General features: G+C 40.6%; 1 protein-coding gene across 1 annotated transcript in view; it reads right to left on the bottom strand.

Moving 5' to 3' along the window:
* Positions 1-17,560, bottom strand: part of GAS2L2 (growth arrest specific 2 like 2) — a 47,400-nt gene that overhangs the window by 16,891 nt on the left and 12,949 nt on the right. The window contains exons 3-4 of the mRNA XM_072136383.1: positions 15,333-15,577; positions 11,083-11,190 (exon numbers count right to left, since the gene is read on the bottom strand). Of these exons, the coding sequence (XP_071992484.1) occupies positions 11,083-11,190; positions 15,333-15,577 (353 nt within the window). The remainder of the gene's footprint in view (positions 1-11,082; positions 11,191-15,332; positions 15,578-17,560) is intronic.

Genomic DNA, 17,560 nt, shown 5'->3' with positions numbered 1-17,560 from the left:
ATACACTGGCAAACTTTTACCATTTACGGATATTATTTCAGCGCTTCTTGCGCATCTGTTTACATTCCCCTCACCCGCCATATCCCAAACTTATAAGAACGCTACTACACTTGATCTTATACAAAAGGTTCTTAGAAGTGCTGTTTGGGGAGTAGCCTAGAGACAGGGGCTTGGATTGGCGAAAGCTCGCCTGGCAGCGGAGCGCCAGCTCCATGCAAAGAACCAACTAACATAGTTTTAACTGCAGCACCTTTAATCTACTACTAGTTCACTGCCTCCATACATGCCCGCCTTATCAAACGTGCTGTGTCAGGCAGAATTTTGGGTTGTTTTCATGGCTTCCACAACAAACTTGTTAACTTTGTCGCCACCCTGCTGTGTAATCCACAAAATATACTGGCAAACTTTTACCATTTACGGATATTATTTCAGCGCTTCTTGCGCATCTGTTTACATTCCCCTCACCCGCCATATCCTAAACTTATAAGAACGCTACTACACTTGATCTTATACAAAAGGTTCTTAGAAGTGCTGTTTGGGGAGTAGCCTAGAGACAGGGGCTTGGATTGGCGAAAGCTCGCCTGGCAGCGGAGCGGCAGCTCCATGCCAAGAACCAACTAACATAGTTTTAACTGCAGCACCTTTAATCTACTACTAGTTCACTGCCTCCATACATGCCCGCCTTATCAAACGTGCTGTGTCAGGCAGAATTTTGGGTTGTTTTCATGGATTCCACAACAAACTTGTTAACTTTGTCGCCACCCTGCTGTGTAATCCACAAAATATACTGGCAAACTTTTACCATTTACGGATATTATTTCAGCGCTTCTTGCGCATCTGTTTACATTCCCCTCACCCGCCATATCCTAAACTTATAAGAACGCTACTACACTTGATCTTATACAAAAGGTTCTTAGAAGTGCTGTTTGGGGAGTAGCCTAGAGACAGGGGCTTGGATTGGCGAAAGCTCGCCTGGCAGCGGAGCGGCAGCTCCATGCCAAGAACCAACTAACATAGTTTTAACTGCAGCACCTTTAATCTACTACTAGTTCACTGCCTCCATACATGCCCGCCTTATCAAACGTGCTGTGTCAGGCAGAATTTTGGGTTGTTTTCATGGCTTCCACAACAAACTTGTTAACTTTGTCGCCACCCTGCTGTGTAATCCACAAAATATACTGGCAAACTTTTACCATTTACGGATATTATTTCAGCGCTTCTTGCGCATCTGTTTACATCCCCCTCACCCGCCATATCCCAAACTTATAAGAACGCTACTACACTTAACTTGGTGCAGGCTGGGACCGAGTCTGACCCTGGGGCTGGTCATATACTGCCGACGCAGAGGATTGCGGGGCCTACCTCGGTCCAGGTCTCAAAGGCCTACTATACCTCCAAATCCTCCCACCCCTCCTCCACCTCCTCCTCCTCCGAATTACCATCCGTGGGCATGGCGCCATCAGTCGGTAGCTCTAGGCACAGCAGCAGTGCCGTCGCTAAGCGACAGCAGGCGGTGCTCAAACTGCTGAGCCTAGGTGATAAAAGGCACACCGCCCAAGAGCTATTGCAGGGCATTCCACATCAAACTTGTTAACTTTGTCGCCACCCTGCTGTGTAAGCCACAAAATATACTGGAAAACGATTGCTCACCTGTATGTGGAATCGCCAAGGTCTGGAAGCAGGTGGGAGTCCAGTGGCTGACAATCCAGCAGATAGAGTAGCTGAAGCAAGCGTGGACAAGCAGTCCAGGTTCGGTACACAGATAAGCAGAGCAGATTGAAGGATAAGGCAGAAGCGTAGTCAATAGCAGTCCAGGTTCGGTACACAGATAAGCAGAGCAGTTTAAAGGATAAGGCAGAGGCGTAGTCAATAGCAGTCCAGGTTCGGTACACAGATAAACATAGCAGTTGCAGGAGGCTCAGGAAAGTTGCTGGACTATGGCTGGATGCACAATAATCTGGCAAAGAGGGAGTGTCAAGGCTTCACTAAATAGGCAGTTCAAGGCTGTGGTCAATTAGGTAATCAAGGCATGGATCAAGGAACAAAACTGTGGAACTGATTCAGAACTGGAGCTGTCCAGAAGGCCAGTAGCTCAGTGGGAAGAGCTACTGCCTGGGATACAAGAGGTTCTGGGTTCGGATCCTGACAGTACTCCCCTTCTTCCAGGATGACCTCTGGGCATCCTAGGGTCTGGTTTGTCAGGGTGTCTTTGATGAAATTCTCTGGCAAGTCTAGGAGCATGAACATTTTCCACTGGTTCCCAAGAATTTTCCTCAAGGCCATATCCCTTCCACTTGATTAGGTACTGAAGCTTATTTCGATGAATTCTCGAGTCCAAGATCTTTTCAACAACATATTCTTCTTCACCCTGCACAGTTACTGGTGGTGGAGGAGGCAAAACGCGACCTGGAAAGGTATTTTCATTATAAACTTTAAAGAGTGAACAATGGAAGACAGGATGGACCTTCATAGATTCAGGTAGTTTTAATCGAAAGGTGACGTCATTAATTTGAGCGGATATTTGAAATGGCCCAATATATTTCTGGCCAAGTTTTGGAGAAGGAACTTGCAGCTTTAAATTTTTTTGTAGAGAGCCACACTTTATCCCCCACATGAAAAATAGGGGTAGTTTTTCGATGTTTGTCAGCAGCCTGTTTAAATTGTTTTTGTGCATCATGCAAGTTCTCGACAATCTTTTCTTGAACCTTCTGCAATAGAGTTAGACGTTCGGTTACAGCTGGAAGTGTGGTTGAAATTGGTAAATCTGGAATGAAAACTGGATGAAGCCCTGTATTGGCATAAAAAGGACTTTGTAATGTTGAACTGTGCTCAGAATTGTTGTATGCAAATTCAGCTGTGGGTAGATAATCAGTCCAGTCATCCTGAAGATACGTTATGAAGCAACGAAGGTATTGCTCAAGACTTTGATTGGTTCTTTCCGTTTGTCCATTTGATTGAGGATGAAAGGCAGAGGACAAGTTTACTCCTATGCCTAGAGCAGAGCAAAAACTTTTCCAAAATTTAGAGGTAAATTGCACACCTCGATCAGAAACCACATTGTCAGGAATTCCATGCAGTCTGAATATTTCCCGAATCATAAGATCAGCAGTTTGTTCCGCAGTAGGTATTCCCTTAGCTGGTATGAAATGGGCCATCTTTGTAAGACGGTCGACAACAACAAGGATGGTGGTCATTCCCTTGGAAGGAGGTAGATCAACCACAAAATCCATAGAGATTGATCCCCAGGGACGAGAGGGTACAGGAAGTGGTTGCAGCAACCCTAACGGAGAAGAACGGGGAGTTTTATTTTGAGCACAAATTAAACATGATGAAACATACTTCCTGACATCTTTCCTAAAGGTTGGCCACCAAAAGGAACGAGATAGAAGTTCCCGAGTTTTCTTGATGCCTAAATGTCCAGCCAGCTTAGAATCATGAACTAATCTTAAAACAGCAAGTCGTGCACTCTCTGGTATGTATAACTGGTGGTCTTTTCTCCAGAATCCATTTGTGAAGCAGAGGTTAATATTCCTTGGAGGGTGACTTAGCACTGCGTCATTTGCATATCCATCCTTAAGTAAATTCAGGAACTCCTTAGAATGTGTAACCCCAACAAAGTTCTTCTCAGGTAAGATGGTGCTTTCACATTTATCTCCTTGTGTGGGCTCTGCGAACATCCTGGATAAAGCATCAGCTTTACCATTTTTTGATCCAGGTCTGTAAGTAATAATGAAGTTAAATCTAGAAAAGAATAAACTCCATCTAGCTTGTCTTGAGGACAGTCTTTTGGACCCACGGATAAACTCCAGATTTCTATGATCAGTAAATACAGTTACAGGATTAGGAGATCCCTCCAATAGATGTCTCCACTCAGAAAATGCACATTTGATTGCTAGAAGTTCTTTATTTCCAATGTCATAATTTCTTTCTGCTGAAGACATTTGACGAGAAAAATAAGCACAGGGGTGAAGCAACATCTTATCTCCAGATCTCTGAGACAGGATAGCTCCTACTGCTGAAACAGACGCATCAACTTCAACAGTAAATGGTAAGTCTGGATTTGGATGAATTAATATTGGTGCCGATATAAAGAGAGTCTTTAATTGTGTGAAAGCATCATCGGCCTTTTGAGTCCAAGAAAAGGGGACTGTTTTCTTTGTGAGTTCAGTAATTGGTGCAATGATCTTGGAAAAATTTCTGATGAATTTTCTGTAAAAGTTAGCAAAACCAATGAATCTCTGAACTTCTTTTTCATTCCTTGGAATTGGCCAATCAACAACAGCCTTGACTTTGCCAGGATCCATACTCAGACCTTCTGGTGAGATGATGTACCCCAGAAATTGAATGGTCGTCTGCTCAAATTCACATTTCTCAAGTTTGATATATAAGCAGTGTTCTCGAAGTCGTTGAAGTACAGCGCGGACATGTTTACGATGTTGCTCCAGATTTTCAGAGAATATTAAGATATCATCCAAGTAAGCAATAACAAATTGATCAAGTAGGTCTCTAAAAACATCGTTGATAAAGTGTTGGAAGGTGGCTGGGGCATTGCAAAGTCCAAAGGACATTACAAGATATTCGAAGTGTCCATAACGTGTCCTGAAAGCAGTTTTCCATTCATCTCCTGGACGGATTCGAACAAGGTTATATGCCCCTCTTAGATCGAGCTTGGTAAATATTTTAGCTGCACGAAGCCTTTCAAGTAATTCTGGGATTAAAGGCAGAGGATATCGGTTTTTAACTGTGACGTTGTTAAGTTCCCTATAATCAATGCAGGGTCTTAAGGTGGAATCTTTCTTCTCCACAAAGAACAATGGTGCCCCAGCTGGAGACGTGGATGGCCGAATAAATCCTTTTTCCAAATTTTCATCCAGGTATTCCTTTAATGCCTTCAGTTCTGGTTCAGAAAGGGAGTAGATACGACCAAAAGGTATTTTAGCACCAGGTAACAGTTCTATTGGGCAGTCGTATGGACGATGTGGAGGTAGCTTATCTGCATTTTTCTTATCACAAACATCTTGAAATTCTTTATATGATGGGGGTAGCAAATCTTTAGTGGAAAGTTCAGATATTGAGGAGTTTTCAGGCAATGAATAATTAGGTTTAGGCAAACAATTTAGTTGACAAAATTCTGAGTGGAACTGTATAGTGTGTGTTTTCCAATCTATGGTTGGATTATGAATAGAAAGCCAAGGGATACCCAAAATCACTGGAAACTTTGGAGAAGCAATTAGTGAAAATTGAATGCTTTCATGATGATCAGGTTTGAAGAAAACTTGAAGTTGCACAGTCTCATGAGTAACAGGTCCAGACGACAGTGGTGATCCATCAACCGTTTCCATGTCTACAGGTGCTGACTTTGTTAACAGTGAAATATTATTATCTTGAGCAAAGGTTACGTCCATAAAGTTTCCACCAGCCCCAGAGTCTATCAAAGCAGAACAAGAAATCTCTTGAGTTTCCGTACAGATATGAATTGGCACAATAAAATGAGACTGTGGTATTAATATTTTGTCCTCATTCAGTGCTAAAGGAGAAATAGAATTTATTCCTGAGTCTGATTGATTAGAGATTTCTGACTTGATTTGTTCTTGGATGTCAGTGACAGCAATCGTTCTGTTGAATTTGTTTGGACATTTCAATGCATAATGCCCTGATCCTCCACAATAAAGGCAAAGATTTTCTGAAAATCGTCTCTCCTTTTCCGCCATAGAAAGTGGTTTTCGAATAACATCAATTTGCATTGGTTCAGGTATTGATTCTGTATTTCGCTGGGTAGTTTGACTGAAGGAATAGGCAGGTCTATTCTCCAATGCCCACAATTTTTCCCTTCTTCTGTCAGTAAGTCTCTGATCAATATTGATACACAGCTGAATAAATTTCTCCAAATCTACTGGATTTTCCACTCTGGCAAGTTCATCTTTCACTTGTTCAGCAAGCCCTCGCCGAAACTGACTTTTCTGGGCTGCTGGATTCCATGTAGTATCAGCTACCCATCGACGAAATTCTGCCGTATATTCAGCAACTGAACGTTTTCCCTGCTTCAAATTATGCAGTTTGGCTTCAGCTGTGAAACATCGATTGGGGTCATCAAAAACTTGACTCATAGCAGTAATAAAGTCATCAAAATTGCTTAAAATATCACTTTCCTTTTCTACATATGGAGAGGCCCATGCAAGAGCTTCATCTGTCAGCAGATTGATAATAAACAGCACTTTTTTCTTCTCAGTAGTAAATGGGGTAGGTTGCATTTCAAAATATATGTTGCACTGATTAAGAAAACCTCGGAAATGACGACGATCACCACCAAACTTTGATGGCAATGGCATACGAGGGTCTCCAGCTGAGTTGCGCACCTCCAACACTTGTCGTTTTAATTCAATAATCTCTCTTTGTTGGCTATGTACCACAGTTTGTAACTGAGAAAATTTTTCTTGATAGGTGACTCCATAATTTGGCCAGATTATTCTGTAAGGATATTAATACGATTGCTCACCTGTATGTGGAATCGCCAAGGTCTGGAAGCAGGTGGGAGTCCAGTGGCTGACAATCCAGCAGATAGAGTAGCTGAAGCAAGCGTGGACAAGCAGTCCAGGTTCGGTACACAGATAAGCAGAGCAGATTGAAGGATAAGGCAGAAGCGTAGTCAATAGCAGTCCAGGTTCGGTACACAGATAAGCAGAGCAGTTTAAAGGATAAGGCAGAGGCGTAGTCAATAGCAGTCCAGGTTCGGTACACAGATAAACATAGCAGTTGCAGGAGGCTCAGGAGAGTTGCTGGACTATGGCTGGATGCACAATAATCTGGCAAAGAGGGAGTGTCAAGGCTTCACTAAATAGGCAGTTCAAGGCTGTGGTCAATTAGGTAATCAAGGCATGGATCAAGGAACAAAACTGTGGAACTGATTCAGAACTGGAGCTGTCCAGAAGGCCAGTAGCTCAGTGGGAAGAGCTACTGCCTGGGATACAAGAGGTTCTGGGTTCGGATCCTGACATACTAGTTCACTGCCTCCATACATGCCCGCCTTATCAAACGTGCTGTGTCAGGCAGAATTTTGGGTTGTTTTCATGGATTCCACAACAAACTTGTTAACTTTGTCGCCACCCTGCTGTGTAATCCACAAAATATACTGGCAAACTTTTACCATTTACGGATATTATTTCAGCGCTTCTTGCGCATCTGTTTACATTCCCCTCACCCGCCATATCCTAAACTTATAAGAACGCTACTACACTTGATCTTATACAAAAGGTTCTTAGAAGTGCTGTTTGGGGAGTAGCCTAGAGACAGGGGCTTGGATTGGCGAAAGCTCGCCTGGCAGCGGAGCGGCAGCTCCATGCCAAGAACCAACTAACATAGTTTTAACTGCAGCACCTTTAATCTACTACTAGTTCACTGCCTCCATACATGCCCGCCTTATCAAACGTGCTGTGTCAGGCAGAATTTTGGGTTGTTTTCATGGCTTCCACAACAAACTTGTTAACTTTGTCGCCACCCTGCTGTGTAATCCACAAAATATACTGGCAAACTTTTACCATTTACGGATATTATTTCAGCGCTTCTTGCGCATCTGTTTACATCCCCCTCACCCGCCATATCCCAAACTTATAAGAACGCTACTACACTTAACTTGGTGCAGGCTGGGACCGAGTCTGACCCTGGGGCTGGTCATATACTGCCGACGCAGAGGATTGCGGGGCCTACCTCGGTCCAGGTCTCAAAGGCCTACTATACCTCCAAATCCTCCCACCCCTCCTCCACCTCCTCCTCCTCCGAATTACCATCCGTGGGCATGGCGCCATCAGTCGGTAGCTCTAGGCACAGCAGCAGTGCCGTCGCTAAGCGACAGCAGGCGGTGCTCAAACTGCTGAGCCTAGGTGATAAAAGGCACACCGCCCAAGAGCTATTGCAGGGCATTCCACATCAAACTTGTTAACTTTGTCGCCACCCTGCTGTGTAAGCCACAAAATATACTGGAAAACTTTTTTCATTTACGGATATTATTTCAGCGCTTCTTGCGCAGATGTTTACATTCCCCTCACCCGCCATATCCCAAACTTATAAGAACGCTACTACACTTGATCTTATCCGAAAGGTTCTTAGAAGTGCTGTTTGGGGAGTAGCCTAGAGACAGGGGCTTGGATTGGCGAAAGCTCGCCTGGCAGCGGAGCGCCAGCTCCATGCCAAGAAACAACTAACATAGTTTTAACTGCAGCACCTTTAATCTACTACTAGTTCACTGCCTCCATACATCGTCCCCTTATCAAACGAGCTGTGTCAGGCAGAATTTTGGATTGTTTTCATGGCTTCCATGTTAACTTTGTCGCCACCCTGCTGTGTAATCCACAAAATATACTGGCAAACTTTTATCATGTACCGATATTATTTGAGCGCTTCTTGCTCACCTCCTTTGGTTCCTCTCTGCTACCCATTGGTTTGAAGCCTGAGTCCATTTAGGGTATGTCGCCATGCCACTCTCTAGCCTTCCGCTGCTGCCGCTGCCTCTGCATGCCGTCCCCTATAGTGTCAGGGTCAATTATTGGATGTTTTAGATGCTATCTAGCTTCATTCTGTCACTCTGTCATGGCCATGCTGTTGCCCATAATTTTGGCATAATGGTGCATTTAAGCAGCCTCAGAGGCATCCATGCATGCTGCCCCTGCTGTTTCCTGTCCATTTCCGTGGTGTTTCCATCCTTTTCTGAGGTTCCCAGGTGTTTGGCCAAGCTTCCCTGTGCAGAGCCTTGGTCCCCTTGAAAAATGCTCGAGTCTCCCATTGACTTCAATGGGGCTCGTTACTCGAAACGAGCACTCGAGCATCGGGAAAAGTTTGTCTCGAATAACGAGTACCCAAGCATTTTAGTGCTCGCTCATCTCTAATCTGGAACTTTATCTGCAAATTACATTTCCAACTATGGCCCAGATTTATCATTAGTCTGCACATTCTTCAATTATCTGGCCGCCCTAAACGTACTGATCGCACTTAAACATGTGCAATCAGTTTACCAAAAAAGAAAGTATGACAAATAAGCGTAGGCCACATGTTTTTTATTCCTCTGTGTGGTCTATACATTTCACCAATTGTTAAATATGTTTGTCTTTACACTGTTTTATTCATCTTTTTAATGTTGTATTGAAATAAAATTGATATTTTGCGATAGCCACGCATCATCTTTCTTGGCCTTCTCAAATATTATGTGCAATCAGTTTGCAGATTATTTAAGTGCAAACTGTGCCTGAAAATTATATCCTTATATATATAATATAACACATATATTATGTTTCTGGAAATTAGACAAAAAAATAGGGCTTCTGAATTGACACCACCCCTGCAACCACTAAATTTGATTAATCTCATGTGAAAATTAGGTGAGAAGAGTCATATTTGCCTTACTGCAGAGGAGATATTTTATAGGTAAATGAGTGAGATAACACATAAAGGAGAGAATTTCTACAAAGGACATTCATACCCTACCTCAGGGGCTTGTAGTTAAGTTGGGTAAAACCTGGTGACAGGTTCTCTTTAAGATATTTTTTTTCTCAGAGTTCATGTGATTATGGCAATACCAAATATTTTTTTTACTTTACATTTACAATAAAAAATCCATTTTGTATAGGGCAACCGCAATTTGTAAACTTTTTACTCCCACAATTTTATGTGCATTCATTTGGTGGCTTGTATATTATATTATAATACATGTAATTTGCAGTGTATTTTAGAGTTACAAGCAACCTAATAGACACCTCAGGGAAGATTTATCATAAGTCTCTTAGAGCAGAACTGTTCTAGTCGCCCACGGCAACGAATCAGAGCCCAGCTTAAATTTTCCCACAGCTGTTTATAAAATTAAATCTGAACTCTGAAATTTTATTGGATTCCATGGACAACTAGAGCAGTTTTACCTCAGAAACTTAATGATAAATCTCCCCCCTCATTTAAATGGGTAAAGCAGTCCAGATCGGATCTCCCTCTCGATCCTAACTGTTAGAACAGGTGCCCAACTGTCACAAGACAGAAATGGTTCTGCCCGGCACTAGTGGTCTATTCAGCACTTAAAGGGGTATTCCCATATAGACAAGAAATATACTCAGGATAACAAAATAATACATTCTCTAATTTAATGTTATTAACAAAAATACAGCATTTCACAGATATAATTCCAACCATTGTGGGCAGGGGGACAGGGACAGGCAGCCTGCGTAGCGCGGGTGTACCCGTGATTCGCGACATGGATCTGGGAATACCCGTGACAAACAGTTTGGCTTTATGCCAAACAAAATCCCATTATCATGTGAACTTCCATTCAGATTATGTCACAATAGCTTTTACCTTTAAACATAGACTAGATTATAATATCATAATTAAATCTATCTTTATTTTTGGACAGATGAAGACGTCACTATTGTTCTTACAGCAATATTCCATATTGATAATGCCACAGTAAATTTTGTCTACACATAATTCTATTGTGAAAGTCTCAATAATGTTTTTGTTGTTTTGAATTGTATCGCACTATTGTTTTGTCTTTATTTGTAACCACAATTGCATTGTCAAGATGATAGGTATTTTAAAGGTACAAATCTCCAGGATAATGCAAGCTAAACAGCAGCTCCTCATAGTTGCATGCCAGATATGCTGGTAGGAGGATCAAAGATGCTACTGGGGCGTGAAATAGCCGCGTCTTGTAGCCTCAGCTCCGGCTACTCCCCGCCCCAGTAGCCTCTTTAGAAAATTAGCATATTAGGCAAATAAAAGTTATAAAAATATTGCGGGGACGTGAGGATTAGCCCTTAAAAGAGACATCGTCACATCTAATAGAGGCACCTACCACCCGATCTACCTTAATAGGTAGATTCCTGGTGGTATGTTTCCTTTAAGGTGAGGATTGGAATTCAACCATTGTCTGTGGAATAAAAGTATTTCTGTTCACTGACCTACAAAATGTTGAAAATCCTGAGAGTCTATGAACAAGCTGTGACTATAAACAAGCTGTGAGCTGTAGAATAGAATCATAATTTACAGCCACTTAAAAGTTGTTTTTATATAAATATAGTATATATTAAAAATTTAATTAACACTTACCCTAACAAAGATGAGAGTGCTGGATTCTCCAACTCTGTATTTTCCTTCAGAGACTTTAATCATACAGAATTGCACTGGGCATGTACATCTGCTTACCAAATGCTGCACCTTTTACATTGAGTCAAATGGGAAACATTAATTATTAATAAAAAGACAAAAAAGTACAAGATTTGTATATGAAGTGCATGGGTTGATTATGCATAATATGGCTCATATACCGTAGATGGATATGGGTATATGTAGGATTTTAGCTAGGAGAGGAGCACAATACAATGGCAGTTTAAGTATCAGTTATATCATTGTTTTTCTGAATCAATTATTGTTAACCAAAACCTTGATTAACCATATACACAGAACTGGTACAAGTATTTCCATTATTCCTTGTCTATTTATCTTTATCTGTGTACATTATATCATTCACTAAACCAATATACACACACTTAATATATCCATATAATCTGATGAAATAGATGCATACCTATGCACCCTCACTGCTTACATCCAGATAAAGACTTGAACACAAATATAATACAATTGAAACCAGAAGTTTCCATACACTATATAAAAAGAAACATATGCATGTTTTCATCTGACATGAAATCAAAATAAACCTTTCTTATTTAAGATTAATTAGGACAACCAAAATTATTTATGCTTGCCAAATGCCAGAATAATGAGAGATATAATTTTAGGCATTTTTATTACTTTCATTAAAATCAAAAGTTTACAGATACTGTGATTACTATGACTTTAATTTGGGACAACCCATATGACAATGGCGTGTTTCTAAATTTATTTTGGCCACTTCTGATTTATTGGAAAATTTAAGTTATTTGGACACACATCTGTAGGGTTATTTTAAGGCACACTTGAACCACACTGTTTTTTTGTGTAAAATCGTGGCAAAATCAAAAGAAATTTGACAGGATATCAGGAAGAGTCTGGTTCATTCTTGGGTGCAATCACCAGATACCGGAAGGTGTCTTGTTCATCTGTTCAAACAATTATATGTAAGTACAAACAAGATAGCCATCACACCACTCAGGAAGGAGACATGTTCTGTGCCTCAGAGATTAAAGTGATTTGGTACAAAATGAGCATATCAACACAAGAACAAAAGTAAAAGACCTTGTGACAATGCTGGCTGAAGCTGGTAAGAGAGTGTCATTATCCACAGTGAAACATGTATTGTATCAGCATCAGCTGAATGGCCACTCTGCCAGGAAGGAAGAAGCATAACAAAGCCAGATTAATGTCTTCAAATGCTGCACCTGCAGCTCAATGCAAATATGGCTCAGTTACACCAGTTCTGTTGGGCCCAAATTCCTACCAACTATTGTGAGTAGCTTGTGGAAGGATATCCAAATCATAATCATACAGTTAAAGGGTAGTAGTATCAAATAGTAATCTAATGTATGTAAACTTTTGACTTTGCAGAAAGTAATAAAAATGATCTCTCTCATTTCTCTGACATTTGGCATATATAAATAATTTTGTTAATTCTAATTGATCTAAAATGGGAAAATATTATTCTGATTTCAAGTCAGATAGTGAGAAAAACATGCATATGTGTCTTTTTATATAGTGTTTGTAAATTTCAACTGGTGAGGTCACGTGAGAGGCGTGAATTCATGCCTCCTGCATGGCAGATGCCTTCTTCTCCCATGTTGGAGAGGGAGGTGACATCACGCAGGAGGCATGCATAATTACCAGACATCTCGTCCCCGTGCTGCAGGCTAATTATAAGTTTCTATTTTAGGTGATCCCGGCGTGTCAAGCTTAGAAAAGGACACCGGCGGGATCAACATCAAGAGGAGAGTAGGTAAGTATTTGAAGTTTAATATGTCTACCCGCTAGTGGTAGATTTCAATTAAAACTACCTTGTGGTCAGAGGCACTGAGTACCAATATAATATATCATCTCAACTTTAGCCAATAAATGACTTTAATGACATCTTATCCTTCATAAATATGAGAATAATTCTGCACTGATATTTTGCAGCACCAAAGGAAATGCCTGTTTATATTTAATCTTAAACCATAGCAAACTCTCACCAATTGACAAACAATAAAATAATAAACCTGATCTGCTTAAATTCGCTAACTTTTTGTGACTAGTGTGTATGCAACAAAGATTGCCAGCTAGCTTTGAGTGTGAAACTACCATAATTGTATAGACAACCATCTTGGCTATCTTATACATAAATTTGACTTGCAACTATTTAGCATATGCTTAGTTATATAGATTCTTGTCATGTAACTGCATTTTTACCGCTTTGCTATTGGTGGTGGAGCAATTATTTTCTTCTACAATTTACAACCTCTTCTCATATTCCCTAATAACTCATTGGGGCTTATTTACTTAGGGTCCAGCGGACGCATTTTCGTCGATTTTCCTGACTTTTTGGGGATCTCGCTGGAAATTTTGTCACACGTGATTGTTTTGTGTTGCAATTGCACCAGCTTCCATGTGACACAAATCTGGGGGCGGGCGATCCGACGGATTCAGACTACGTGCAGGATTTAAGATTTAAATTTGTGTCGCAAGCCATTGCTATATGTGAGTCTGCTGCAAGAGGAGTTTGTTTGTATACTCAAGTACAGGCATCCCCCGGGTTACGTACAGGATAGGTTCTGTAGGTTTGTTCTTAAGTTGAATTTGTATGTAAGTCGGACCTGTACACTTTATAATTGTAACCCAAGCCATTTTTTGTCTCTGTGACAATAAGATTTAAAAAATGTTGGGTTGTCATAAGAACCAGGATTAATAGTAAAGCTTAAGTACACCTTTGATAACTGTTGTAGCTGTTTATTGTAACCTACGGCTAAAGTACAGTAGATTACTAACATCCAGAGGTCCGTTTGTAACTAGGGGTCATCTGTAAGTCGGGTGTTCTTAAGTAGGGGACCACCTGTATTATGAAATCGACAACAACAGAAGCACATTATGTGACCGGTGAAGAAATGCTTCAATGACATTAAAGAATTGTTAATGGATTGCCCCCACAATCCCTAAAGTTCACCCCAATCAAAACTTGTGGGTAGAGAAAAAAACAGTGTCCATTGCCTTATACAGGGGCAGATTAAGACTGCCATGAGTCCTGGGCTGTATGAATATTATTACCCCTACAATTTCAGAATTCACTTCATTCATATTGTACTAGAAGCTTCTGCCAGCTTTACGTCTGCAATTTCAGGACTTTTCAAGGACTGTGAAAGGTCCTGAAATGTCTCTTGAGTAAAGCAGTAACATATGTACAAGGAGATGTACTAGAAGGCTTGGGCCCTGGGCTACCCCCAATACCACCTATATTATAATCCACTAATGGCCATGTATAGCCAATAATAAGAGTGTGTAGCATAGATATGGTATCAGATTTCAGCCGAGACATGCTGGAATCTGGTCGAGAGCTTACCCATTCTGGCAATGTTGAAAGTCAATACAGTTACATACAATCCTCTGCATAACTAAGCATATGCTAAATAGTTTAAAGTCTAATTTATGTAAGATATATCCAAGATGCTTGTCTATAACATGATGGTATTATCACCTTCAAAGCTGCAGTGGAAGGTGAGATATAGTGCCTGAAACTCAAAAGTCCAAGACATCGTCACCCTTTTCTTGTCAGTGTTGATAGAAAGAATAGAAATACAGGCAGTCCCCGGGTTACATACAAGATAGGGTCTGGAGGTTTGTTCTTAAGTTGAATTTGTATGTAAGTCGAAACTGTATATTTTATAATGGAAGTTCTAGACAATTTTTTTCTTTTGCCCCAGTGACAATTGGAGTTTCAAAATGTTTGGTGTAATTGGACCAAGAATTATCAATAAAGCTTCATTACAGACACCTTACAGCTGATCATTGCAGTCTGGGACTATAGTAAAGCATCCAGAGAGCTTCACCAGAGGTCACATGGGGCAGAGGGGTCCGTCTGTAACTATGGGTTGTCTGTAAGTCGGGTGTCCTTAAGTAGGGGACCGCCTGTAAATAATGAATGTTGGCCCTTGGTATCAATACCTGTTTATGGCCATCAATTAGATTACACCATTCATAACTATTTTGAATCATATTATAATGGGTTGTAGTTCTAATCAATGTGTCCGTATCACAAGCATCCTCATTATATTGAAACAGGAATGCAAGATATACAGAATCTGGTGATGACTTTGTCACATGTAGATTACATTTTTTTGCCCTATACACAACATATAGTCATTATGTGATATCTTTATAGTAAGATACTAACTCACCATTTGGTCCAAATTTTTTAAGTCACAAAGCTTTCTTTGGCTTGGAGGTTTAGGGAGAGGGATCTCTACTGGTGGCAGTTCCAGTTCTTCACGGATTTCCTCCTCAATTTGCTCCTCCATCTGGATGAGCATTGGGGCACTCATACCAAAACGAGATGCCCGTCGAGCCACTTCTAACAGGCAGAGAATAAAATTTTTTTCATTCTTCCGTAAAACTAAATCTTCTGTCTCAAACATTAGGACATCTGAAAAGATGAAATATTTAAAATGTTATAAATATTTCATAAAGGACATACATCACTTTCTATTTGGTAGCTAAATTATACACTGTAAATAAAAATTAGAAAACAATGTATGATCTACATTGACCAATATTTTAAGAATTTGCGTATGGGGTACACCATACCAATAGATCAACATAAAACCTTTATTTTGGAAAAAAAAGTGTTGATTATTAGAGCGTGTTAGATTACAGCAATGACTGTAGCACAGAGAAAGATTATAAGTAAATTTTCTGAAGGTTACAACAGTCACCAATCAGTAGGAACTGTACAAGTCTTTTCTTTGAATGAATTTAGCACATCTGCAGCACTAGAACATCACTAGTCTCTCACAATGCTCTGCTGTGATTCCAGTCTCTTCCACAATTCTGTGTCTATTGTCGGTTTCTTGGCCATAACTTTGTCATCAAAGATTTTCCACAAGGTTTAGGTCAGGACTCTGGGGTGGCCATTTCATAGTTTCAATGTTTTCTGTTTCAAGGAACCACTGTATCCATTTTCCTATGTGACAGGGAGCAATTGCCCTTCAAAAAATTGATGGCTGATTGATGAACACAAGGAAGGAACCGCATATTTTTGAAGAAGGTTCTAATGCACACGTGCATTCACTCTTCCATGTAGCTGTATGAGAGCTCCAACTCCCGCAGCAGCAAACATTCTTCAAACCATGACACTTCCTCTAGCACCTTTCACAGACATCTTTACATACTTTGCATACAATCTTTCCCAGTCTGTCAATGAACATAGTGGGGCAGATTTACTTACCCGATCCTGTTGCGATAAAGCGGCGCGTTCTCTGCGGTGGATTCGGGTCTTCATTAAGGCAGTTCCTCCGACGTCCACCAGGTGTCGCGCTTGCGCTGAAGTCCGCCGAGGTCCGCCAGAGTTCACGATCCTATTCCTGGTGAAGGTAAACGCGTGTCCAGCGACACTTTTTTTTTTAAATGCGGCGGTTTCTCCGAATCCGTCGGGTTTTCGTTCAGCCACGCCCCCCGATTTCCGTTGCATGCACGCCGGTGCCGATGCGTCACAATCTGATCGTGTGCGCTAAAAACCTGGGGCAATTCAGGGAAAGTCGTCACAAATCTGAAATATTCGGGTAACACGTTGGGAAAACATGAATCGGGCCCTTAGTAAATGACCCCCAAAGTTTCCCATCAGACCCCAAAAAATTACAAAAATTTTGTAATTTAGTGGGGTTGACCGCTTTTCCTCTGTCCACACAGCATGCTCCTCAGCAAAGGTGAATCAATCCTTTTGATTCATTCTACTAATGAGAGGTTTTGTCACTGCAAAGTGGGCTTTTAGTCCAAATGCTCTAAAACATTGAGATACTGTATGATAAAACAGATACTTACCTTGTTCGGTACTGAACTGGTGAGCAATTCTAACTGCAGAGTTGAAGCGATTAACGATAGAGCATTTGTCTTTTGAGAGTGACCAGCAAACCCCCCCCCCCCCCCCCGATATTTGGCAAAAATTTGGAAAAGTTAAAAATTTTCAACATTTTCTAAGCAAAATAAATTGATAACCAACATTTACCGAATGTCTGTTTTATGTTAACATGCTTTTTAAGCATCCTCTAATTTTTGTAGGATGTTATAAGGCTAGGAACTGTAGATGTAATTTTTCACATTTTCATAAATAGCAAAATTATACTTTTGAGGAACCTGCTCAGATTTCAAGTCACTTTGAGAGGCCTAAATTATAGTAAAATCCCCAAAATTACCCCATTATAGAAACTACACCCTATAGAAACTATTTATGGTTCAACATCAAACTTTATTGACTGTTACATAAAAATACAGAGTGTAGCAACATGTTATTTGGTTTGTAACAAGTAGAAATGTGTATACATTTGTATCATTGGTGCATATGTACTTTTATGATGGTATACGTCATATTTGGTGAAAAAAGCTAACTTTTTAGAAACATCAGAACATCAAC

This window comes from Engystomops pustulosus, chromosome 2, assembly GCF_040894005.1.
Source record: "Engystomops pustulosus chromosome 2, aEngPut4.maternal, whole genome shotgun sequence".
Lineage (NCBI taxonomy): Eukaryota > Metazoa > Chordata > Amphibia > Anura > Leptodactylidae > Engystomops > Engystomops pustulosus.
The sequence above is the reverse complement of the archived record's forward strand: the minus strand, read 5'-3'. Positions and strand labels throughout refer to the sequence as shown.